The 26095-nt window shown below is 41.4% G+C and overlaps 1 protein-coding gene across 5 annotated transcripts in view; it reads right to left on the bottom strand.

Annotated features, from left to right (window-relative positions):
• The window catches only part of CNTN5 (contactin 5), a 1071723-nt gene that overhangs the window by 375906 nt on the left and 669722 nt on the right, over positions 1-26095 (bottom strand). For 4 of the 5 annotated variants that reach the window (XM_050940408.1, XM_050940418.1, XM_050940428.1 and 1 more), the window contains one exon: positions 23978-24196. The exons of the other annotated variant lie outside the window; for it this stretch is intronic. In XM_050940408.1, the coding sequence (XP_050796365.1) occupies positions 23978-24196 (219 nt within the window). The remainder of the gene's footprint in view (positions 1-23977; positions 24197-26095) is intronic. 5 annotated transcript variants of the gene reach the window in all.

A 26095-nucleotide genomic window follows, 5' to 3' on the forward strand; every position in this document is an offset into this window, starting at 1 on the left:
TCCCAATTCTCTTAGACTCATCTTTGAATTTGGCCCAGTGCCTGTAATTTAATTTGAAATTACTGGTCTAAGGATTTGCGGGCAAAATTTCCCATTACACACAATGAAACACATAGGAGCAGGGGTTCATCTATCACGATTTTACAGTTTTAAATGTTCACAGAATAAAACTCCTCCAAGATTTTTCCAAAATCATCTGAGGATCTCGGGGAGAGCATTTTGCAGTAGGCTGTTTAAGCCAGCCTAATATATTTGTAGAAACACATGTTGGCAGTTGGTTCCTTATCACCCTCCTATCACGGCAGGCTGCCTAACTAGAAATAAGCTATCCCAGGACTAGCTTTGTATGTGCACCTGAAAAAACATCTCACTTAGGCATTTCTGCTTGCTGTTGACAGAAAAAATTGCCTTCTTTGGTCACTTTTTGGAACCCATTCCTTTTTGGCCATGGGGTCCCCTTTTGGCAAACTGCACTAAGTGAATTAAGGACCACAGAGCTGCACAGTTTGGGCTGGTCCATAATCCCAAGGAACACCATTAAAGTGATTCAACTCACAATAGAAGCTGGTTTTAAAAAGGTGGACACTTGTACAAAAAAGTTTAATATTTTTTTCTGCTTTTCAGTAATGGACATTTGTCAGATTGTCTGACCTAGGTAAAGAAGTGAACTTAAACCATACAAATTTGCCTTCACTATTATAGAGCTCTCAGTATTTTAGAGTAAAGATTACACAGAACTATAAATATGGGATAGAGGAGTCGGTGACCAATGCACAAGAGAGACTAATCAGAGCAGAAAAAGAAAGAAGAACAATGACTTACTTCCTTTACAGGATCAAGAAATAAATACCACTGTGCTCGTTACCAACCCCTTACTTAACACTGATGTATGATCGTAAATTTTAAAAACAAATATCTAAATTTAAGAAGAGCGACAGATCCAGGTATAGTTCAATAAAGCACTTATACTTCACCAGTAGTCAGGGCCGCCCAGAGCAGGGGGCAAGTGGGGCAATTTGCCCCAGGCCCTAGGCCCTGCAGGGGCCGTGCGAGCCCTGGCTGAGAATCCCTTCCCTGGCTAGAGGCGCCTTTTTAATTTTCACTCACCCAGCGGTGGTCCTGGTCTTTTGGCAGTGGGCCCTTCACTCACTCCGGGTCTTTGGCGGCACTTTGGCAGCGGGTCCTTCACTTGCTCCACATATTTGGTGGCTGTTCGGCGGCAGGTCCTTCAGTGCTGCCGAAGACGCAAAGCGAGTGAAGGACCCACCGCTACCAAAGACTCGGAGTATCACCCGATGAGTACAAGCGACACTGCGGGTGGCACCTTTTTTTATGTCCACTCCCCCACTTTGCTCCAGGCTCCCTGAATCCTATGGGTGGCCCTGCCAGTAGTGACCTAATGTAACATTGAGTCTATAACATTAACATTTGCCAACTGTTATCACAATCATCTCCTGTCCTACTTAAAGGGAAAACAGTGGGTAATCTGAAGTAATATTGAGACAAGTGTTGACAAATTATGGCTTTTGATGGGGAAAAAACCTAATCCAATTCTAATGGTACTACCCTTTTAAAATTCCATATAGTAACTGCTGTGGCACTTCATTATAAATCCATTAATAATTTAGGATTACTTCGGGTGAGGGAGGAGTACACAACCTGGGCATCATGACTTTCTTTATTTCTAAATGGGAGGGTTATGCAGATAGACAGTAGAAGGATTCTGGAAGTAGGAGTCCTAATATACCAAAAGGGGGTTTTAAGGTATGAAAAAAGGATGAGAATCACAGGAATTGTTCACTGGTTGACCATTTTGTCAGACAAATGTTGATGTCATATAGTTGATTCTCTATAGAAATTGCACTCTATTAAGATCTGTGTGTCTTTTTGTTTATTCAGTTCTTTCCATATTAGGAAAAGGCCAAACAAAAACTACAGTAGAACTTCGGAGTTACGAACTGACCAGTCAACCACAGACTTCATTTGGAACTGAAAGTATTCAATCAGGCAGCAGCAGAGACCAAAAAACAAACAAACAAACAAAAAAAACCAAACAGGCAAATACAGCACAATACTGTGTTAAACGTAAGCTACTAAAAGATTAAATGAAAAGCACAGCATTTTTCTTCAGAAATTGTAAAGTTTCAAAGCTATATTGTCAGTGTTCAGCTGTAAACTTTTGAAAGAATAAACAATGTTTTGTTCAAAGTAACGAACATTTCAGACATGCATCTGATGAAGTGGGTATTTACCCACGAAAGCTCATGCTCCAAAACGTCTGTTAGTCTATAAGGTGCCACAGGATTCTTTGCTGCTTTTACAGATCCAGACTAACACGGCTACCCCTCTGATACTGAACATTTCAGAGTTCTGAATAACCTCCATTCCCAAGGTGTTCATAATTCCAAGGTTCTACTGTAGTTATTCTTTCATTCTTTTTTAATAAAGATGTGTTTACATATGTTGAAATGAATCAAATGCTTATTGCTAGTTGAATGTAGAAAATCTAAAACACAAAAGATATAGCTTCAGATGCTTGTATTTCTACTAACACAAGATAAAAATAGTTCAACGTATGAAGCAAACAAGTTAGAGCAGGTGCAATGGACAATCCCCAATTTCCATTTCTTTCAGGTTCTTACATTAGCATAGTATATTGATGCCATTGTCTATATCAACCCACTGCTGCAAAACAATTAAAGGGACTGGTTGATCCTGCAAATAGTTACTTCAGCTGCATGTTTGTTTTAAAGCCATCTATAGACACATGGCTTCAATGGAATTTATGTACAGGAGTTTTTCAGATCAGGCCATGATTCTATATTTCTTCTATAAACAATATGCTATTGTTGTGTCATTTACATTATACAAGTTATTTTAATCCTGTACTAACGGCCTAAGTCAGCACTAGCTTTTTCTCACAACCAAAATATTCAGTTGGCAATCCAGCCTTTAAACAAGCTAAAAGTACTAAAAATGACCTTCAGTTGTTTCTTGCAATTCAGCTGCATGCCGAGGTAGATTACTAGAATAAGATATTGATGAGACTAGAGTTTAGCAAAAAGCAAGGAGGGTTTATAAAATCAAGCCATGGTTTCAAGTCTAGGTACTCTTTTATCCAAATCTTCCAACATTTGGTGGTATGGTGGGCTGTGTGTTCAAGTGCATTTGCAGTAGCTTGGGATAGAGGGAAGAAAAGAAAAATGTGTAGCATTTACTATGGAGTATTTTGTTACTACTGTTCTGACCTTACTCATGCTTGGCTCCTGCTTTTTTGCTGCACGAAGCGGCAAAGAAGGGGAAAAAAAAAGAAGAAAAACTCGATTGAGCTGCCGCTGAAGTGCCGGCGAAGAGGAAGCGAGGGACTGAAGGACCCACCGCCGAATTGGCGCCACAAACCCAGACATGCCGCCCCAACAATGGACGGAGTGCACCCCTTTCTATTGGCCACCCCAGGCACCTGCTTCCTTCTCTGGTGCCTGGCACCGGCACTGATCTTACTTCTATTGCTGTCCTGTCTGCAACAGTATCTGTCTTTCATTCTGCCTTTATCAAACTGCCAACCTTGGAGTTCTTGTTGGTAGTAACAAACTCCAAGTCCCATTCCTATGGGTTGAATGCCCTGCTGTAACATGGAGGGTTTTACTGACCTCTGGAGTAAAAGTTAAAAGTAATATGGAAGGTTTAATGAATGAAAACTAGAAGTCAATTGGTTAGTCCAAATTCTTGTAAAATCCCAATGATTGCAAATCTATTATACTCTCACGAGTGCCAGGGAGCACAGATCTAGGTAATAGTAAAACATGTACCTCAATTAATCTCAGTTGTCAGAATGGGGCATATGATTAGAGGCAGCCTCTCGAACCTGTTCATACAACAAAGTTATCAACTTCCGTGATATTTTTCACCGGTGACATAATTTGCGGGGACTAGAGCCAGTTTCCTGATAAGGCAAGAAGCTCTAGGCCTGTCAAGAATTTGTGCCCTCTGGATGGCTGCGCCATTTGCCTGCCTCCTATGGCAAAATAACCAGTCAAAGCTGTTGCAGGAAGAGCTCTCTCTTCTCCTCCCCATAGCAAATCAAAGCCATTCTCACAAAAGGGCTCTAAAGAGCGCACAGGGTGGCTCCTCTCCCCTCCTCTCCTGTGAGCAAATGAGGACAGGATGGCACTTCTGCTCCTCGTCCTTCCCTGCAACACCTGCCTGGAAGGGGTGAATTGCTCCTGGAGCTGCCCACTCCCCAGCTGGAAGGGAAAGAGGGGGCTATTGTAATACTGGGCCTAACTGTGAGCTCAGCTGAGAAAAGTGAAAGTTTATAAGATATCACAATAACTGATAACAACACATGTTGATGGGAATGATATGAAAGGGAGACAGAAAAGTTGAAACAGTCCATACAAAAACGCTTTACTGGTATAACTCAAGGGCTATATTAAGATCATGTCTGGTAAACTAGGAGTTGAGGATCGAAAATCAATAAACCAAAATTGGCGTGTTGGGCCTAATTGCTAGATAAAGTAATGAGGGGCCAGGCTATTCCAACCATCACTCCCTTTTGGGGTCCTTAAAAAAAGAGACTTGAGGGGAGAAAATATGGCTACTTGAGCACTGCTGCCACTTCCACCATTTCCTGGGATCCCTGAACTTCTTCACCTAATCCTGAGACATGTCCTGACCCAACGGGGCCAGAGAGAGGGAGACACATAACAAAGCCACCTCCATCAGCTTAATCTCATCCATCCCCCAGGGATGTGAGACCTGGGATGTCTACACTGCTCTGCAGTTTGAAATAAGGTACCAAAGTACTGCATTATAACTTCCCAGTATGGACGCTGCAGGCACAAACTTAAAGGTCCTGAGAAATTAAAGTTCATGCCTGCAGCATCCATATGGGGAAGAGGAGTTTCAGTGCAGCACTTCGGTACCCAATGCTATTCATACCACCTTAGTCCAAAGTGTCGGGCAGTGTAGACATGCCCTTTGTCTCCCCACCACCTATGAAATAGGCTTTCAGGGGAGTTTGTGGAATCCCTGTCTTCGGAGGTTGTTAAGAACAGGTTAGAAAAATACCTGCCAGGGATGCTCTTGGTTTAATTGTTCCTGCTTCAGCGCAGTGGGCTAGATTTGGTGACTTCTCTAGGTTCCTCCCACCCCTACACTTCTATGGAATGTGTCCTTTTTTCTTCCCTATCTTATTTGTTCTCATTCCTCTCTCCTTTTTCCTTCTATTTAAAAGAAGTCTTGCTTAGCTGGTCAAGACTGCATATTTTGCAACAGTGCTGTAAGTCTGTGACAAGAAAGAGGCAGCTAAATCAATGCCCTAAACCACCTGATGCCAGGATGAGTTTGCCAGGTCTAGATTGGCTAATGGTGTGATGTGCCTGTGTTTTTCCAGCAGTGATGGTGTCATAAACAGATAGCTAATGGTTAACGTCTCTTTCACCTGGAAAGAAGTAATCTGAAACACCTGACCAGAGGACCAATCAGGAAATCAGACTTTTTCAGGTCTGGGTGGAGGGAAGTTTGTGTCTGAGTTCTTTGTCTTGTGCCTATCTCCCTCTCGGCTATGGGAAGGATTTCTCTATTTCCTGCTTTCTAATCTTCTGTTTCCCAGTTGTAAGTACAAAAGATCAGATAGTGTTTTATATGTTTTTTTTTATTTTACCTGTGTGTAGTTGCTGGAGTGCTTTGAATTGTATTCTTTTTGAATAAGGCTGTTTATTCAATAGTCTTTTAAGCAAATGACCCTGTATTTGTCACCTTAATACAGAGAGACCATTTTTATGTATTTTTCTTTCTTTTTATATACAGGTTTCTTTTTAAGACCTGTTGGAGTTTTTCTTTAGGGGGGAAACTTCAGGGAAATTGAGTCTGTACTCACCAGGGAACTGGTGGGAGGAAGAAGTCAGGGGGGAAATCTGTGTGTGTTAGATTTACTATCCTGACTTTGCATTCCCTCTGGGTGAGGGGGAGAGAGATTAGCTCTCGGTACTTCTGTTTTCCAAGGCTGGAAATGGGGAGGGTGGAATCCCTCTGGGCTTGTCTACATCACAAAGTTGCAGCGCTGGTGAGGGGGTTACAGCGCTGCAACTTAGGAGTTGTACACAGGGCACCACCAGCGCTGCAACTCCCTGTTTGCAGCGCTGGCCGTACTCCCGTTTTGTCTCGGGTGTAGAGGATCCAGCGCTGGTGATCCAGCGCTGGTAATCAAGTATAGACACTTACCAGCGCTTTTCTTGACCTCCGTGGAATAAGCAGGTATCCCAGCATACCTGAGGAAGCCTCTGGTAATCAAGCTGGTCTCCTTCCCCGGCTTGCTCTCGCGTTCCCCGAACCCCGAGCAAGCAGGTCTCCTTCCCTGAGGTTTGCAGGGTGGTTCTGGGAACGCGAGAGCAAACCGCGGCGAAGCTGGTCTCCTTCCCCGGTTTGCTGGGTGGTTCCGGGAACGCGAGAGCAAACCGCGGCGAAGCTGGTCTCCTTCCCCGGTTTGCTCTCGCGTTCCCCGAACAAGCAGGTCTCCTTCCCTGCGGTTTGCAGGGTGGTTCGGGGAACGCGAGAGCAAACCGCGGCGAAGCTGGTCTCCTTTCCCGGTTTGCTCTCTCGTTCCCCGAACCCCCGAGCAAGCAGGTCTCCTTCCCTGCGGTTTGCTGGGTGGTTCGGGGAACGCGAGAGCAAACCACGGCGAAGCTGGTCTCCTTTCCCGGTTTGCTCTCGCGTTCCCCGAACCCCCCTTGAAGCCACCCAACAGCGCTGCAGTGTGGCCACATCTAACACCACTTGCAGCGCTGGTTGCTGTAAGTGTGGCCACTCTGCAGCGCTGGCCCTATACAGCTGTACTAATACAGCTGTAACAACCAGCGCTGCAAAATTGTAGATGTAGACATACCCTCTGTTTAGATTCACGGAGCTTGTTTCTGTGTATCTCTCCAGTAACACCTGGAGGGGGGAAGGGAAAAGGTTTATTTCCCTTTGTTGTGAGACTCAAGGGATTTGGGTCTTGGGGTCCCCAGGGAAGGTTTGGGGGGACCAGAGTGCCCCAAAACACTAATTTTTTGGGTGGTGGTAGCTTTACCGGGTCCAAGCTGGTAACTAAGCTTGGAGGTTTTCATGCTAACCTCCATATTTTGGACGCTAAGGTCCAAATCTGGGACTAGGTTATGATATGGTGGGAGCGGTGGGATAGATAGAATCCAGAAGCCAGTAGGAATATTATATTTTTCTTTTCTCTGCTAGGGGCTTTTAAGCAGAGAGAAACAGTTTGGTTTTAAAGGGAACCAGAGAGAATTTTTTTTTCTCTGCTCTCTCTTGCAGTTTCTGGCTTGCATATTAAGCAAGGAACCATTAAGCTGTGACAAAAGGGTCTTTTGTGAAACAATAGCACTCCCATTAGGAGTCAAATACTAGCACTATACACATGCAAATAAAGTGGTTTTTCTGGTTTACTTTACATTGAAAAGATTAGCTAGAGGAAGAAAGGGAAAAAGGCACTGTTGCTAGGCAGACCCCAGGAGGCAACAGAGCCTGCAGTTCAGACAATAAACACCAGAGGGCACCCCAACACAAGAAAACAGGAACCATGACTTCCAAGGAAAAAAGGAAGGCAGAAGAACAAATCAAAGAAGCTGAACACAGGCGACAACTGAAGCTGAAAGAAAAGGAAGAAAGCATCAAACTGGCAGCCTACAAAAGAGAACAAGCAGCCAACGAGGCAGCCCACAAAAGAAAACTAGAAGAAGAAGAGGTGGCCCACAGAAGGAAACAAGAAGAAGAAGACATGGCCCACCACCGAGAAATGGAAAACCACAAAAAAAAAGTGAAGAGAAGGAAAAACAGAGAAAACATGAACTGGACTTAGCGCAAGCTGGGCTGCATGCGCCAGCCAATCCTAACAACCCTTCGCCAATTACGGTTCCACATCACAGGAAATTTCCCACCTACAAGGCAGGTGATGACACTGAGGCCTTCTTGGAAAATTTTGAAAGAGCCTGTCTTGGGTACAGCATCCCTGAAGACCAGTACATGGTAGAATTGAGGCCACAGCTCAGTGGACCTTTAGCAGAGGTGGCAGCTGAAATGCCTAAGCACCAAATGAATGACTATAAACTTTTTCAAACCAAGGCCAGATACAGAATGGGGATAACCCCGGATCATGCCCGTCGGCATTTCAGAACCCAAAAGTGGAAACCAGATGTGTCATTTCCCAACCACCGATGTATTTTGATGCACAGAGGCTGAGTCTAAATAGTGGCAGACTGAGTGAGCACAGATTGTAATCCCTTCCTCAGTATTGAGATACTGACACACTTCCTGCGGAAAGGACTGCCACTCGTGCATCGATCTCTTTAGCCACAGAATTACTCACGGAACTTAAAACCATCGTCCATGTCATCTCCACTGATGAAGGGCAGCAACCCTGCCCTGCTTCTTCCCCTCCGCCGAGCACGTTCCAACCCCTCTCCTCCCCGGACCTCCTGCACACACGGCGGGCGGGTGACACTGGGAGGGAGGATGAGGAGTTGAGTGATGGGGCAACTGGCAGATGGGAAGCACTGGGAGGGAGGGGGAGCTGATAGGAGGATTGTCTGTGGGTGCTAAGCACCAGCTAATTTTTTTCCATGGGTGCTCTAGGGCTGAAGCACCCCCAGAGTTGGCACCTATGGCCAAGACCCTTGTACCCTCACTCTGTTTGACTTAATTGGGACAGTGTGTGGGTGCAGGATTGTGTGCTAGCAAATCTCATTGATCAGTACTGCCACCCTTGACAGATCACAAATTATAAGATGGACCACCAGAACTCCAGAAATTGCCACCCTCTCCCAAACCAAGATTTCAACTTTAAAAGATATTGTGGGGGTTTTGTCTCTCCTGATTTTTGAATCCCCCCTGCCCTTCCCTAGGGTTTGTGTGAGACAATTAGTGTTGCCCACTCTCCCAATTTTATTGGGAAAATTGATTTTGGGCCCAGCTGCAGGAGCTCTCAGCTCCATGTCAGCCCATCAGTGAATTCTGCCCCCACCCCCCCCACCCCTAGCAGTTCAGTACCCCTCAGTTCAGCTCCCCATCAGTTCAGCTCCCCTCAGCCTCTGTTTCTCATGGGGTTATTCACCCCATCCTTTCCCAGGGGGCCGCAACATGTCCTGTTGTATTAATTTAGATGGACCAAATGGGGCACAGGTGCTAACATAACTCAGTCATTATCCAACATTAAACAGTTTTAAACAAGATTCAGGTGTTGGTAAACAGAGACCTGAGCCTGCTTAGTACATGGCTAACACACCATGAAAAATCCTTTCATTAATGTACAAAAAAGAAGGAAAAACAGTTACAGCATTTGAAATGTAAAGTAGTAAGTAAAGGCTTTTATTTTAACAGCATCCCTTGGTCCCTTTACCTTTAGCTGCAGAGAGATTTGAAAAGGCAAAACACCCCTCTTTGACAGTCTCTTAGATGGTATCAAAGATGATAACTGTTCTTTTGTGGGGAAAAGAGAATACATTAGTTGAAATGAGCTGTAGCTGTAGTTACTACTGTTGCTGTTAAAGTATCAATCAATGGAGAGATATCCATTGAAAAAGTACTGGGGTCTCTTCATTTAAGGAGTCAATTTAAGTGCTCTAACTAGTCAACTTCTGAACTGAACTAAATCTTTGCTTCTATTATGGCCATTCTTATGTTCTCATGTAAAAATTATATTATAATAAAAATGTTTAGTACAGAAACTCGAAGATAATGACCTTTTGAGATAGCAAGAATGTGAGATAATGACCTTGGCAAATAATATGTTTTAAAAATCTTGGCCTACTAGGAAATGTATATTTATATAAGTTTCTCAGTCACAAATCTAGCATTCTGGAGCAAAGTCACTAAAACATAGTCCAACAAACAAATGTTCCTTTAACATGCCCCTCCCTTCTCCCTCTACTGCACCCCACTCATAGTTGTTGTCCTTGACCAGGGAAGACCCATAGTTCAGACACGCTTTTGCATGAGTTCACCTCCCACCCTGGGAGGTAGTAGGGGAGAAGGCATCTTGCTTGTTCCTTCAGCTGCTTGCCGCTCACTCTGGCTGCTATTATTTGTCGTGCCACCATTCACGATACCATTGTCAATGGTCCTGTGCCGTCACCTTCTGCTGCCACTGCCACTGTGACCTCTGCGAGTCAGTCTCTTGAGGTTCCACCCAGCTGTCAGTGATTTCAGCCCTCTGTGGGGAAACTCACCGCAAGCCCAGGTGTAACCCCTACACATCCCGGATGTGTTATTGCGTCCCATTCAGTGGCAGTGAAACCACTTAAAGAGATAGACAAAATGAGTCTGCTCTGCAGCCTTAGATAACAGCCAGTTGGCTTTTAGCTCATGCATTAAGTTCCAAAAGTCCCAGATTCGATCCTGCCCACTGATGACCAGGGTCTGTCAGTGTTACAAGTCGGGGCTCGTCCGGGATTTCAACTGGCAAGTCTCTGAACCTTGGGACATGCTTCCTCAGCTAGGGGAAGTATGTAACCCACACACCTCCTGAGTGTGGTGTCCTGTCCCTGTCCTAGTGGCACGAGACCATTTAAAGAGACAGATAAAATGATTCTGCTCTACAGTCTTTGCTAATACCCAGTTGGCTCTTAGCTCATGCGGTAGAGGCTCATGCACTATGCTTCAGAGGTCACTAGTTTGATTCCACTTACTGACAACCAAGGTCTGTCAGTGTTAGACAGGCTAGGCTGTCTTTTCCACAGAAATGCTGCCCTGCAACAGGTCTAAGCACTTAGACCTGACTATTAGTGATTTCAGCTCTAGTGGTCACTTAACAAAACAAACACTCTCTATGGAGCCTAATAAGCTCTATTTTTAAATAGGGGAGAGGGGCAGTCAAATTGTGCCTGTGATTCTTAGGCACAGCCCACACCACCAAGCAAAACCCCTGTGTTGTCCCTATTGGGATCTGCCAATCAAACTCCTTGCTTAGCAAGTGCAGTTAATTTGAAGGTGACCAGTGCTTAATTTATAATGAAAGAAGAGCCAGGCTCAAGCAAGTGTTTTACTTTCATAACTGATGTGGCAAGCCCAGAGGTCCTGGGGTGCTATGAACTGCCAAGCCTAAAGGTGCCGGGGCTCAACGTGGAAAAAATTAAGCATTGAGGGTGACCATCTCAATCAGGACATGCCAAGTATAGTTCTGCTGCCCTTTAACTCATACAATAAAGATAACAACATTTCACGACCCCCACTTTCAATACTAAAGTGATTTGTAACCCAACACCAGCCAAAATTGATAACTTGGGCAACACTGTTTTGTCTGCTGGATACCTAGGCAGAGTAGGTGAGTTCATGTAAACAGTCTGGTCCTGAAGCTTTCCCCCCTCCCCTGGCTCATCACTAGCTGTCAGGGGAGAGCTCATTTAGACCTGGTTTACAAATCATAATTTGAAATTATAAGGTTGACCAACATTGTGGAAATGAATGTGCCAACTTTGTCAGAAAAACACAACTATGTGAAGAAGCTAGTCTTTGTACTTTTCAAACTTATTATACTTTTTCAGGTACAAGTATTTTATCATACACTGTATATGCTTTAAGAGGATGTATTAATGTTTCAATTCCAATTCAAATTTCCAACCAATGACTGAATTGGCAACACTGTATGTAACTAGTTGTCCATTGCAGGATGTTTGGGAAATTCATGGGGGTGTAAGGAAATCCCTGAAGTGGCCTCAGAAAAGACTTTTTGTCTTAGCTTACCCATCTGTAAAATGGGGATAAAAACACACTTTTCTCACAGTGAACATAAGTTCATTATTTGTGTGACACTCAGGTACCTTGGCAATGAACATCTTAGAAAAGACCATAAGGAAATGTGTAATCCTTCACTCATTGCATGCTGTACTGTAACTAGGGCTAGGACCACTAACAGAATGATGAAAATAAAAATATCAAACATTTGCATCATTCCCTGAACGCAGTCCATCTTGTGCAATGAAAGAGGCATAAATAATTGTAAGTGGTCAGGTAATTAAAGACTATATCATAATGCAGACCCACAAGGGGGCAGAATTACAGCTGAACATGTAATTTATAATTTAGTATTTCCTAACTTTTGAGGGATTGATTTTGCAACCTAAATAACATTTGTTTAACTTAGGTGTTATTTTTTTGTGTATAATATGAAAAAAATATGGAGGATATAGATTTAAAATACTAAATATTGGCCTTTTCAGGAAAATAAGTAACTAAAGAGGGGGCTATAGTTGGTGGACTACAGTGCAAAAGTGTGTTCCAAGTGTCAGGGTTGGTAAGGAAAAGGCTACTAAATGTAAATTATTATATTATTATTTTACAACAGATTGTCTATGACAGAAATTGGAAAATCAGCCCAATAGTATGTTACAGTTGTTGTACAGGCTTTGTGTTCAGTATGTGTAAAGTATTGGTGTTCTTAGCCCACTTCTCAGTGGGTGAGTGTTAACAACAGACATCCAAATTGTCTGTTGCTGATAAAAAAAAAAAAAAAAAGCCAAGGATTAGATGAGCATTTTTCAGACATTGCATTGTGATACTTTGCTTACTTACGGTACATTCACATTTCTGATCATTGAACATTGATCACATCAGGCCAATTTATTTCTATATCGTAGGATAAGACACTTCCCAACTCAGTTGAGGTTCTGGCGGTCGCACACTGTACTTTCCTCCCTTCATTGAAATAAACTGCCCAACATCATATACAAAACAAAGATACACTTACTATCAATGAGCCAATATGATTCAGAATCTGGTGAGCATAAAAATGCATTGGAGAGTCCTTTGATACCAGAGTAGCTAAAAATTAGCCAAACTGTCAATGAATTCAAGTGTATAGTTTGGATTCCTTTTAAAATTTCATACCCAAAAGTAGCTTGTTGAAATCATATAATATATTTTAAATGTAAGGAAAATACTGTAAGAAATATTTCCAATCCACTATTTCCTGTACAATGCTAATTCAAAAATTTCTATTAATTATGGTAATTGGCCATATTGCTGCTGAAAATGAAAACTTACAATTTTAAATGTGTGCACAAACTGGCTGACTCGTCAGCCCCCCCTGCAATATGTACACATACACTCTCCAAGGTAGACATGTCATTATATAAAATATGATCACTACCATAGCAGGTAAGTTAGACATAGAGATCTGACAGGGTGTTAATAAAAGGCCTGATGATGAACAAAAAATGTTGCCTGTGGGAAATTAAAATAGTAAGTGATGGCATATGCCTGCCTATACCTATTTCTCAGTGGATGTATCTTGGTTAAATAAAGGCTTTGATTTATTCTGTATTAACATCCTTGTTGTGACACTTCATACCTTTTTTATCTCTTCTCATTTTATGTTCTTGCTCACGTATTAGAATAGAAAAAGGAAATACAACTTAGTATACAATCAATTTGTGGAATTCAGTGCCTCAGATTGTCAAGTACTATTATTCATAGATTTGAAGGCTGGAAAGGACCTTTGGGATCATCTAGTCTGACCTCCTGTATAACCCTTCCCATGGAACGCCCCCAAAATAATTAATCCAATCTTGATTTAAAAATCATCATTGATGGAGAATCCACCACAACCCCTGACAAATTGTTCCAGTGGTTAATTACTCTCACTGGAGAAAGTACTTACTAATCTATTAGAGTTCTTTGAAGGGGTCAACAAACATGTGGACAAGGGGGATGCAGTGGACAGTGTACTTAGATTTCCAGGAAGCCTTTGACAAGGTCCCTCACCAAAGGCTCTTATGTAAATAAAGTTGTCATGGGAGAAGAGGGAAGATGATGGATTGAGAACTGGATAAAAAAACAGGGAACAAAGGGTAGGAATACATGGTACATTTTCAGAATGGAGAGGGGTAACTAGTGGTGTTCCCCAAGGGTCAATCCTAGGACCAATCTTATTCAACTTATTCATAAATAATCTTGAGAAAGAGATGAACAGTGAGGTGGCAAAGTTTGCAGGCAATACTAAACTGCTCAAGATAGTTAAGACCAAAGCAGACTGTGAAGAACTTCAAAAAGGTCTCAAAAAACTAAGTGATTGGGCAACAAAATGGCAAATGACATTTAATAAGGATAAATGTAAAGTAATGCACATTGGAAAAAATAACCCCAACTATACATACAATATGATGGGGGCTAATTTAGCCACAACAAATCAGGAAAAAGATCTTGGGGTCATCGTTGATAGTTCTCTGAAGAAGTCCGTGCAGTGGCAGTCAAAAAAGCAAACAGGATGTTAGGAATACTTAAAAAAGGGATAGAGAATAAGACAAAGAGTAATCTTATTGCCCTTATATAAATCCATGGTAGACCCACATCTTGAATACCGCGTACAGATGTGGTCTCCTCATCTCAAAAAAGATATACTGGCATTAGAAAAGGTTCCGAGAAGGGCAACTAAAATAATTAGGGGTTTGGAATGGGTCTCATATAGGGAGAGATTAAAGAGGCTAGGACTTTTCAGCTTGGAAAAGAGGAGAGACTAAGGGGGGATGTGATAGAGGTATATAAAATCATGAGTGGTGTGGAGAACATGAATAAGGAAAAGTTATTTACTTATTCCCATAATACTAGAACTAGGGGCCACTAAATGAAATTAATGGGCAGCAGGTTTAAAACAAATAAAAAGAAGTTCTCCTTCACACAGCGCACAGTCAACCTGTGGAACTCCTTGCCTGAGGAGGTTGTGATGGCTAGGACTATAACAGGGTTTAAAAGAGAACTAGATACATTCATGGAGGTTAAGTCCATTAACGGCTATTAGCCAGGATGGATAAGGAATGGTGTCCCTAGCCTCTGTTTGTCAGAGAATGGAGATGGATTCCAGGAGAGAGATCACTTATATTCTTAAATAAAGTGTAAATGTTTAAGTCTGTATTTGTCAAGTTTCTACTTCAAGTAATTTGATCCTGTACTACCATTCTCTGCTAGCCTGAAGAGCCCATTGCTAAATATTTGTTCCCCATATAGGTACTTACAGGTTATAATCAATTAATCTTTTCTTCATTAAGCTAAATTGATCAATCTATTTGAGTCTTATCACTATAAAGCATGTTTTCTAATCCTTTACTCATTCTTGTGACTCTTCTTTGAACCCTCTCCAATTTCTCAACATACTTTATGAATTGTGGGCGCCGAAATTGGACACAGTATCCTCGCAGCAGTCATACCAGTGGCAAATGTAGAGGTAAAATACCCTCTCTACTCCCTACTTAAGGTTCCACTGTTTATGCATCCCACACTTGCATTAACTCCTTTGACCTACAGCTTCACATTGGGAGTTCATATTAAGCTGGCTATCCTTTACGACCCACAAATCTTTATCTGAGTCATTGTTTCTCAGGATAGTCCCACATATTATAAGTATGGCCTCCATGCTTTGTTCCTAGATGTATACATTTACAATTAGCTGTATTAAAACACTTTGTTTGCTTGTGCTCAGTTTGCCAAGTGATCTAGATCACTCTGAATTAATGACTTGTCCTCTCCATTATTTACCATTTGTGCCAACTTCATCATTGATTTTGTTTTCCTCCAGGTGACTGATACTGCTACATAGCGCAGGGCCAAGAACCAATCCTTCCATGGCTCCCAGGAAAACACACCTGCTCGCTGACAATTCCCCATTTATAGTTACATTGAGACCTATCAGTTAGCTATTTTTAATCCATTTAATGTGTGCTGTGTTAACTTTATGTCATTCTAATTTTTAATCAGAAAATCATGTGGTACCAAGTCAAATGCCTTACATAAATCTAAGTACATTGCATTGGTACTATTTATTAACCAGACTTATAATTTCATAAAAAAAATAGCAAGTTAATTTGACAGGATTTTGCGATAAATCCATGTTGATTTGCAATAATTACATTAACCTCCTTTAATTTTTTATAAATCAAGTCCTGTTATTGGTCCATTATTAGATGAAATGGTAGAATTATCAATAATAGTAAAAAAGCAGGTGTTCAAGAAATATTTCTGCTCTGTATTTGGGTGAAAAAAACAGGGCCGCATAATCAACATGTGGTAGAGCCAAGATCAGAATTCTAGACCTTCATGACTGCCATGCATGAACTCATTTCTGTGCCTTAACCTCAAGAGATTCCAAGTATACACAAGTCCCATTAGCTTCAGTTGCAGTGGAAAGAGCCCACCATTCCTATAAATGAGGCCCTAGGCGTCTCAAGCTCATAGACTTTAAGGTCAGAAGGGACCATTATGATCATCTAGGCTGACCTCCTGCACAATGCAGGCCACAGAATCTCACCCATCCACTCTATAACACACACCTTGAAAATGAGGAGCACACAATTAGGGACCAATTGCCAAATTTTGTCTTAAGTGTCTTGCTCATCATTATACAGGAACTCTGTGGCAGAGACAGAGATACAACAGAGTTCTCCTTTGCGGATTCACTTGCCTTAATCTTTCTCTTTATAGTTCCCTGCTTTGTTCTTTAAAGACCTTTCAACTTCTACATAAAATGAGGCCAGGGTCCTACAAACAAACAGCCTTCTTCACTAGAGAGTCCTGATTCATCACCAGAGCATCTTGCAGCCTGTGCTCTGAATGTCATGGGACTCCCGTGGAAAAATAATATATGATCATGTAATTAAAGACCATCATAATGCATATGTACAAGAGGACACAATCAAGTCTGCACAGGCAACCTGAACTCTGGCCTAATTTCAAGTGCTTGACTTTGCAAATGAAATGTTCAGCTAATTTGAGGAGGTTGCATATAGTTTTCCATTTTTTTGTAGAAAGGAAAAAGGTAGTAATAAATTCTACTATATGCAATTGTAAGACCATCCATCATGCATCATTGGTTGGGTTTTAACCCTAAGTCTTCAGTGCTGCAGCACAGCTTGTATTACACTGGTCTACAATTAGAGAAGTCGTCTGTTTCAGAGATAAAATGTGATATTATGTATTTTGATGTGAATTCAAATATGACAAACAACTGATTGGCTACTCTTTCTAAGCTATTTAAGTTTTTACATTTTATGTCTATGTATATTGTGTAGATAGTAGAGTTGTAATCATAAATTGTAAACCTAGGTCTTTTCATATGTTTATGGTTGCTTTACATGAAAATATTTCACCTGTCCTGTTTATGTAACACTTTAAAAATCAGCAAAAGGGTTATATAAATAAAATGTATTACGAAACAAAAGGCAAAAAACTATTATGTACATAGTTTAGTCCTATTCAGTGTCTACTCGGCGCTTCTTGGCTTGTCTCTTGTATTCATTAAATGGAGCATCTCTTGTCACTGTCCAGCAATAGTCTCCAAGCATTGATGGGCTCTATTTGCCCTGATAGCCTGCCAGGAGATTCCACTGCTGTAGTCTGGAGCCCAACAGCTCTGTCTTAACCTTGGGTAGTTCCAAATCCCTGACAAGGTCATTCAGTTCACCTTGTCTTAGAAGTGGAGGATGGGAGAAAATGTGGGTCCTGTGACATTGATGGTTCAGGACCAGAAGTTTAATCTGCTTCCTCCTCCTTGTCTGACTCAAGTGAGAATGATTCTGGTGCATCAGGAACTGGTAGTCCTTCTCCGTGGAGTACTGGGCGTATAGCTGATGGAATGTTTGGATAATGCACAGTCCACTTTTTCTTCTTTGACACACCTTTCCCAACTGGAGGCACCATGCAAAAGTAACAATTGCTGGTATGATCTGTTGGCTCTCTCCAAATCATTGGCACTGCTAAAGGCATAGATTTCCTTTTCCTGTTGAACCACTGGCGAAGATTTGTTGCACAAGTGTCCTGATCTCTAATTTTGCAGCCAAAATAAAGGTGATAGGCTCTCTTAACCATAGTGGTTACACTGCGCTTTTGCGATGCAAAAGTCACTTCACCACAAACATAGCAGAAGTTATCTGCACTGTTCACACAAGTACGAGGCATCTCTGCTCACTTTGGCTAAACAGAAATGTGTCCCTTTGCAAAATCAAACACTGACAAATAAGAGAGCACGACCCTGTATGATTTCTAGAGCTGATATAGGGCAATTTGTTCAGCGGAGTGATGTAAGCTTCGTTATGATTGCATCATCCATGACTTCTAGGAATAACATGATGCAATTCATATCATGTATGACGCAATACCAACTTCAGATTGCATCATTCATTGTTTTGCCTAAAAAGCAAGTACTGTCCAAACCCAGTCATAGATTTATTCATAGATCCAGTCAAAAATGTATTTTAGTCATTTCTGGTTTAAATTGAGATCCCTTCCCTTTATAACTCACTTATCCTCCGCCATTCCCAAGTCAAGGGTCCTATATACTGACCCAATAGCATATCTTGAAAACTAGAGCCAATCAACAATTTTAAGCATCATTTTTGTTCTCAGTGACCCAGAATTAGTAAAGTTGGACTACATTTATTTCAGAACCATTTTGGCTGTAGAGCAGTGTTACAGGACTCCCTGTTAGCCAGTATAAGGAGATGGCAGTTATGCTGGGGTGAGAGGGGAGAGGATGGGCAAAGGGAACCATGTGCTTGGTCTACAGGGTTGATTCAAGGCAACCATCCCCTCTCTCCCTCACTCATACAAGGTGCGGTGTCCTCATGGGGGGAGGGAGACTCATGTTCTGTGTTAGGAGGGCTATAGAAGGTTGCTGAGCCTGGCTCGCTCTTTCCCCTTTGGGAGAGGTAGCAGCAGTTGTGTATTAGGAACAGGCTGTTTTTATGGTGGTGAGAGCCTGAACATTCATGATCAGTTATTATTCTGGCACACTGCCAAAACATTCCTGGGTAGCACATGGGAAAAAGAAAACAGCATTTTCAAAAATATGTAACTGCTAAACCTGAACAGAACTTCATGGGACAAAGAAAATGCTCTTTTCTGGCCCCAATGCTTTCTCCATGCCAAATTTTTCAGAGTCACTAGCAAACAATGAAGATGTTAGAGCTCCTGAAAGAAGGATCACAAGATTTTCTTTTAATGATGCATAGTGTTAGGCAACCTAATAGAGAGATCGCTATCAGTTTCCCTGTAATAAATCCACCCATCTAAACAAACAGAACCACAAGTACTTCACCGGTCACAGAACCACCAAGATGTCCATGTCTATGCTGCAGAGTCACATGATCACTCTTGGAAATTAGCTGCTTCGGGAAAAAAAAAATAGGTAATATAACAGGGTGGATGCCTACCAAGTACCTGCCTGTGGCCATGAGTGACTCTGCTGTGCTCTGCCTCAGTCCCCTCTTCCTATGGTTCCTTAATGAGCTCTACAAACATGGGTCACTGCTGTAGATGTGACTTGGCCCTTTGGCCAAATATGAAACAAGCTTAAACTAAGAAGTCCAAATAAGCAAAAAAGTTCAGACTCTGTGGTTTTTTCTTCAGTCCTCCATGTGAGCCCCCTTTGATTCCTTCCCTCTGCTTTGGTACTGTGCACTTGGTCCCCAGGCTGGTTCCCCTGAAGCACTGGTGTAGAGGGCTGGGTCCCCAGGCTTATTCCACCAGTGTACCCAAACTTTTGCACACCCTGACTCAAGGCCTTTCACAGAAGCTTGCTCAGTAGCTGTGGTTCAACCCCCAGACTGAGCTCTCTCAGCTCTTTTAGAAGGGCCTGGTGTCTTTAGGTATCAGCTAGCCCCCTTACCCTCACAACCAGTCCCATCTCTCAGTTGGGGAAGCAGCTAATTAATTATGACACAGGTGGGGCTGTGCCCATCTCCCCCTACAGGGACCAGTCACTTTGTGACGGGTAAGTTGCAGAGACATTTTATACTCAACTTGGGGGGGGGGAATCTGGTTTTAAGAAGGGAAAGAATCACTTTGGTTCATGTGAATCTGGTTTTACTTGTTGCTCAATATTGTGTTCAATTCAGTACTTATTCTTTCACTGTTTGGTTTTAATCTACACTGGCTTTTTCTTGAGGTGACTCTTCAGGGTCTTTCAATTAACTTTTATTGCCGTGGAAACAGGCAGTTTAAGCCGTTAATCACTTTTTGAAATCTCATGATGAGTCTTCAGTGTATTGAGACAATGATTTGAAAAAATAATTCAGTCATATTAAAATCAGTTATTTAAAAATCAGTTATTTAAAAAAATACCTTTCTGATCTAAAGATTAGAAGAGCCCTCAGACAAACTTTTTCAAATTAATAAAGGACTGTGACATTAATACTTTTGCTTTACAAGTTTATACTAGTAGTAGGAGCAGCTTTGACTCAACACCTGAGAACGAAGTAGTAGCATCCATTTTGATAACGCCGTTCTGCCAAGTAATAACATCCTCTCAAAAACCAAAAAGAAAATACCACCAAAGTGCTGCACAGCAAAATATCTAATTATTCCAAATTCAAACAGCATTATTTGATCTATGTAAAGTTAATGTTCACTGTGTTAATACAAGGGACTGTAATTTCCAGTATATTATATATAAAAATAGAAAAATTTGATCTACTGAGGAAGTACTTGGCTGATTTTAGTTAACTTAAGAAGTTAGTTAACTAAAGATTCAGAAGACCTCAGTTACTTTTAGTTAATGGAGTCACTGGAGGCCTTCAGCATGTTCTGTGAGGGCAGACATTTGCAACAACATGGATTTCCAGTGACTTCAGTGTAGTTAGAGATGACGGTGCACCAGTGCAGGATCAATGTTAATATAGGTTGCAAAATAGAGCCATTTATTTAGCAAGCTCACACAAGCAGACTAAGTTACTGGACTGCTGTTATTCTACCATTCTCCCAACATCAGATGCATATACTCTACATTCTCTTAATAGCCTCTTTCAGCAGTGCCACATTCTGAAGGCTAAACAAGTTCTCCCAATCCTGCCATCTGAAACAGACATCTGCTGTAAGGTTTGGGAGAGGAAGATACCTAGTGTCCATACAACATCAGCCAACGTTCTCCGTGCAGGCATTTATAACAGGAAGTTGGCAGGCAATAAGATATTCTACAGATATTTCAATTAACTCAGACTTGAAAATGCTGAATCTAGCACTCAGTAGCTATATCTACACTGCAATTAAAAACCTGCAACTGGCTTTGCCAGCTGATTCAGGCTTACAGGGGCTGTTTAATTAGGGTTGCCATCTTGGTAATATTTAAAAACTGGACACTCTAGCTGGAGTGCCAGAACCTCCCCTGCCCTTGCCCTTCCCCCCAAGGCCCCACCCCTGTCCCACCTCTTCCCCCCCAGTCCCTGCCCTGCCTCTCTCCTGTGACACTCCCACCTTGTCCACTCATCCTTCCCCCTCCGCCCAGTTGCTTGCTGCTTTTCCCTCTCTCGACCACTTGGGTCAGGACAGACTCACCTGTGGAGTCAGGGCTGGGAGCTGCAGCCGCCAATAAAGGTAGGAGGTGGCCCTGGATAAGTAGGGGCTGGAGCGGATGATGACTTAGTGCCTCCCTACATCCCTCACTTGCAATAAGCGGACTTTGCGTTTCCAGTCAGTAGATCTGACCAGACTTTCCAGTCGAAAACCTGGCCACCCTATGTTTAACTGTGATGTAGCCTGAGCTCTGGGACTCTCTTGCCTCACAGGGTCTTAGAGCCTGGGCTCCAGCCCAAGCCTGAATGCCTACACTGCAATTAATCAGCCTCTTAGCCTGAGTCAGTTGGCACAGGCCAAATGCAGGTTATTAATTGCAGTGTAGACATACCCAGTGATATTTTCCATGTAGAGTTCTTTTAATCACAACATTGTGTTTTGATAAGTAGCTTGATTTTAGCAAGTACTGTTAAATGCATGTTTAGGGTAAGAAATTTAATAAGACTAAATTAAGTGGTGATGAAAACCATACCAATAATTCTTTCAACTATAGGTAACAAAGAACCAGGATGGCAGCGAATGGAAAGGTAATTAAATGTGTCATTTGATTTCAAACATTTTCCCCTGACTTTCCAAATTAATTAAATTCTGAAAAAAGTTGGTTTGGGGTTCTTCTGAAACATTCATTTTTTTCTTATTTTTGGAACTGCCAGCAAAATAAAAAAAACAATTTATACAGCTCTAGTCATGACTTTGTCTATCCACTTACATGAACTACAATGCAGACCATGTGTAACTCTGACAGACCTTGGTTGCCAGTGGGCAGGAGCTTAGTGCATGAGCTTCTACAGCATAAGCTAAAAGCCAACTGGCTGTTAGCTAAGGCAGTAGAGGAGACTCATTTTATCTCTAAGTGGTCTTGGAGCCACTAGACTGGACAGAACACCACACCCAGGAGGTGTGTGTTAGTTATATAAGCACTCTCCGAAGTCCCAACCCAAGAAGCCCTGATGTGGGCCATGTTAGGTCTGGGCTGGGGACAGCAGGAGAACGCTTTCTACAGCCTACTGCACAGCAGGCTGCATTAAACCTAGTTGACAAAAATCATTGTTTTCCAGAGGCACGGATGTAAAAACAACACCAAACTGTGGTCATTTAATCCTAATAAAATGCCTCTTTACCAGACTTTCAGCCCCGGCCCCATAGGAGTCATCAGGGTCTCTCACAAGGAAGTTCCTTTATTGTTCCAGCTTATGTTATTCATAAAATCTGCCTTCTTTCCTCTTCCAGCAACCAACTGCTGCCTTCTACTTCCAATTTCCAGACACATGCTGTGAAAGGTCAACATGCTACTAAAGTTAGCCAACTTTGGTTCCTCTTTCCACTACTTTGATTCTTCCAGATTCTTGCCTGTAAGTAGGTTTGCAGGGGAGGAGTCTGCAAGGTCAGGAACATAGACAGTACCTGATTTTGTAAATACACTGAACATTACACAACACATGCAAGTGCAGAAAACAAAATCCAGTTCTAACATGGTCATAATTCAATTGCTTTCAGGATTCAGTTCATCTGTATTCCTAGGTAGGGCTAACATAGGCCCCAAATCAGAAAAATTTATGTTTAAGTCATCCTTCTTCATGAACACTCTTAAGCATAACATGCCACATTTAAGTACATGCTAAAGTACCTTTCTGAAAAGGCTATTGTAATCATCCTGGTATTAAGTATCAGAGGGTAGCCGTGTTAGTCTGGATCTGTAAAAGCAGCAAAGAATCCTGTGGCACCTTATAGACTAACAGACGTTTTGGAGCATGAGCTTTCATGGGTGAATACCCACTTCGTCAGATGCAACTGACGAAGTGGGTATTCACCCACGAAAGCTCATGCTCCAAAACGTCTGTTAGTCTATAAGGTGCCACAGGATTCCATCCTGGTATTATTATTATTGGTCTATACTGTTTGTGATTCTTCCCTTTGTCATTTCCTTGGTTCACTAAATTTAAATAATCTTGCCTTTTTTGTTGAGATAGGGATTACTTGGGGGAAAGAATATTGTAATTTGTAAATTCTGTTAACACTCTCTTAAGGCTCACCCTAAAGAAAACAAGATGATAAAGAGAAAACAAATGTGATTTTAATAATAGGAAATATTTATTGTAACTGAGAATTTCTGCATCTAAAAAAGTGACACCACATTGTATTCTGTGTGTCAGAGGATTATAGACTATATTAGATTTGAAAAAAAAAGTTTCATAAGAAGCACTGTGCAGCTTTAATCCACATAACTATCATTTGAGAGTCAATACGAAAAATACGAGAGCAACTTGGGAAAAAACCCATAAAAGGTGGATTGAAATTTCATTGCAGTGCCTTTCAAATGTATAGACATCAGTTGAGTAGATCAGATTGGATTGTACTGCAATTTTATTCCACTTCTAGTTTCCCATTCTTACATTGCAAAGGCTGCAATAATAAAATAAAATCCCTTTAGGGACCTGTAGGAGAGAATGTTTAAACTGCTGACTTTAAGGTTAATTTAAGGACTCTAAAAAGAAGGAAGCTCATTTTTACTGCATGATGTTTACTGGAATTCAGTGTTACCAATGTGAGATACTGAAGCACCCTGATAAAACGGTACCAGTTTTGAAAAAAATGTCAAAGCCACATATATACATTGTCTCTTCAAAGATTCAGAGGGGAGAACTGGACTTACCATCATGTTTGAAGGCCTCTGAGAAGTGATAGAGGTTTGTTGGTGAGCGATAGTGTTGCGCTGTTCCTCTCCAGCCTGGTGAAGATATGCTTCCTAATGAAGGGCTGCTTAATCGTGGCCTGTTCTTTGAATTAAAGAGTACTGAAGATGAACTGGCAGATTTAATTCTTAGGATAGCAGCATATGATGTTGGGAGGCCTGGAACAGCTGCTGAATATTCTGTAAAAGAAGTAATGAGTTCTGAGTAGGAGATAAAAGGAGTAGGAGAAAAGAAGATGCTCTTTATGCCTAAAAAAATATTTTAGCCAGGAAGTGCAAAAGTGAAAACAAAAGAAAAGGAGGGGAAATCTTTAAAGGAAATCAATAAACAGCAGAGTTTTGTCCCCTAAAAGAGAGAAGTTCCTGACTCCATGAAGTCCACCAGGGATCTTGTTATTACTATCAATTTTAGGTGGAAGGCACTTGGATACTATGGTGATGGGTGGCAGTATAAAACCACAAGATAGCTGGAAAGAGAAGTCCACCTGGAGTGATATCAGACTTCATAAATCTGTGGTGACAACTATTAATTAGCTCACTGTGATGCCCTTCTCATTGCCTTCCTCACCAAGCCCCTATAGTCTCTCCTTGTTTACCCTCGCTTCTTAAGGCTCACTTTTTAGAAGTAGCCCAAAAATATTGACCTAGGTGAAACACCTTCCTGTAGAGAAACTGTCCTTAATTTTGTGTCTTATACAATGCCAAACATTAGAAGTAATTCTTTAAAATAATGCTGAGATTAAAATGATATTTAAAAAAACCTATTCTGCAGCAACTCAGCAGGGAGAACTCCCATTTAAATCAATAGAAGTCCTCCACATGCAACAGTTGGGGAGAATCAACATGTTATGTTATGCAGAAGTTCCCAGACTGGATATCAAAGGAGCATGTGTAAAGAAAGGCATTCCTTCGTGGGGAAAAGGTGAGAGTATGGCAGGAAAAAAAAAAAAGGTCACTATTGTATTACTATAGTGCTGGTAAAATAGATAGTTTGTTTCACACCTTGTGTGAACATCCTTCAGAGGATGAAAAATTCAAATCTCAGATTGCGCTTTACTGAAAGAGTCATATGACAAGCCTTTCAGTTAAGATGTAACTGAAAAATTCTCTAAGATTTGTCTCATATTCCACTCTGCTGAGCTTTTGAACCCTTGGAAAGATCCCTTATACGTAAGTAATTGTTATGGTTACATTGTACTTTGATTTAAAATGATAAAAATGTGCATTGTGTTTTATATTTACACAATATATGACAGTGAACTCAGATGCTTGCAGTTTTTGAAGACAGGGACTATGCCTTATCAGTACAATGCCTGATCAGTAAAGTGTCCATGAGGAAGTGTTAAAAGTTCCCTGCTATGTTGCTGTTACTTTAGAGGAAAATGCCTGACAAAAGCCAGATCAAGTTATCTGAAAATAGCCATTTCCTCCCAGGCAAACTGCTCAAGAGACTTCAAAGAGTGTTAGAGTCCCTTTTAAAACTGAAATTTAAAAACACAAATTTTGGCATGTATACATGTAAGGTAATTTGGAAGAGCATATGTAAGAAGAATTCTGCCTTAAGGTGATTTCTCATTTTGGTCTCAGAAACCATCTACTTCTGTAACAATATCATGCCTGACCCATTAAGGGGAGGGGAGGGAATAGAACTACTCCATGATACATTAAACCTGAAATGAAGAAGGAAATACTGCTTATAGGACTTCATGTAATGTTACCACTGGCATACTAATAGAAATACAATCTGGTTTTCTTTACAATTAAATATATTTCATTGTCTCTTGATATATTCCTTAACATATTCTAACAAGATCTACAGTGTCACAAAAGGTTTAGATGATAGATTGCTGAAAATGGGAAACTGCTTTCAACCTTAATTATGGAGCGGCTGACACTGGTTCACAATTATAGCAACTACTGATGCTGTTAGTTTTAGTTTCCAAAGGGTTAATGATTTTAGGCTATACTAAGAGATACATTTCAAGGATAGTCTTCACTGAGCCTTTGGTTCCAGGTAGAAATATGGAACAATCTCCCTGAAATTTCACATCATACTTCTTCCCATGGTAGAATTTTCTT

Source organism: Gopherus flavomarginatus, chromosome 1, assembly GCF_025201925.1.
Source record: "Gopherus flavomarginatus isolate rGopFla2 chromosome 1, rGopFla2.mat.asm, whole genome shotgun sequence".
Taxonomy (NCBI): domain Eukaryota; kingdom Metazoa; phylum Chordata; order Testudines; family Testudinidae; genus Gopherus; species Gopherus flavomarginatus.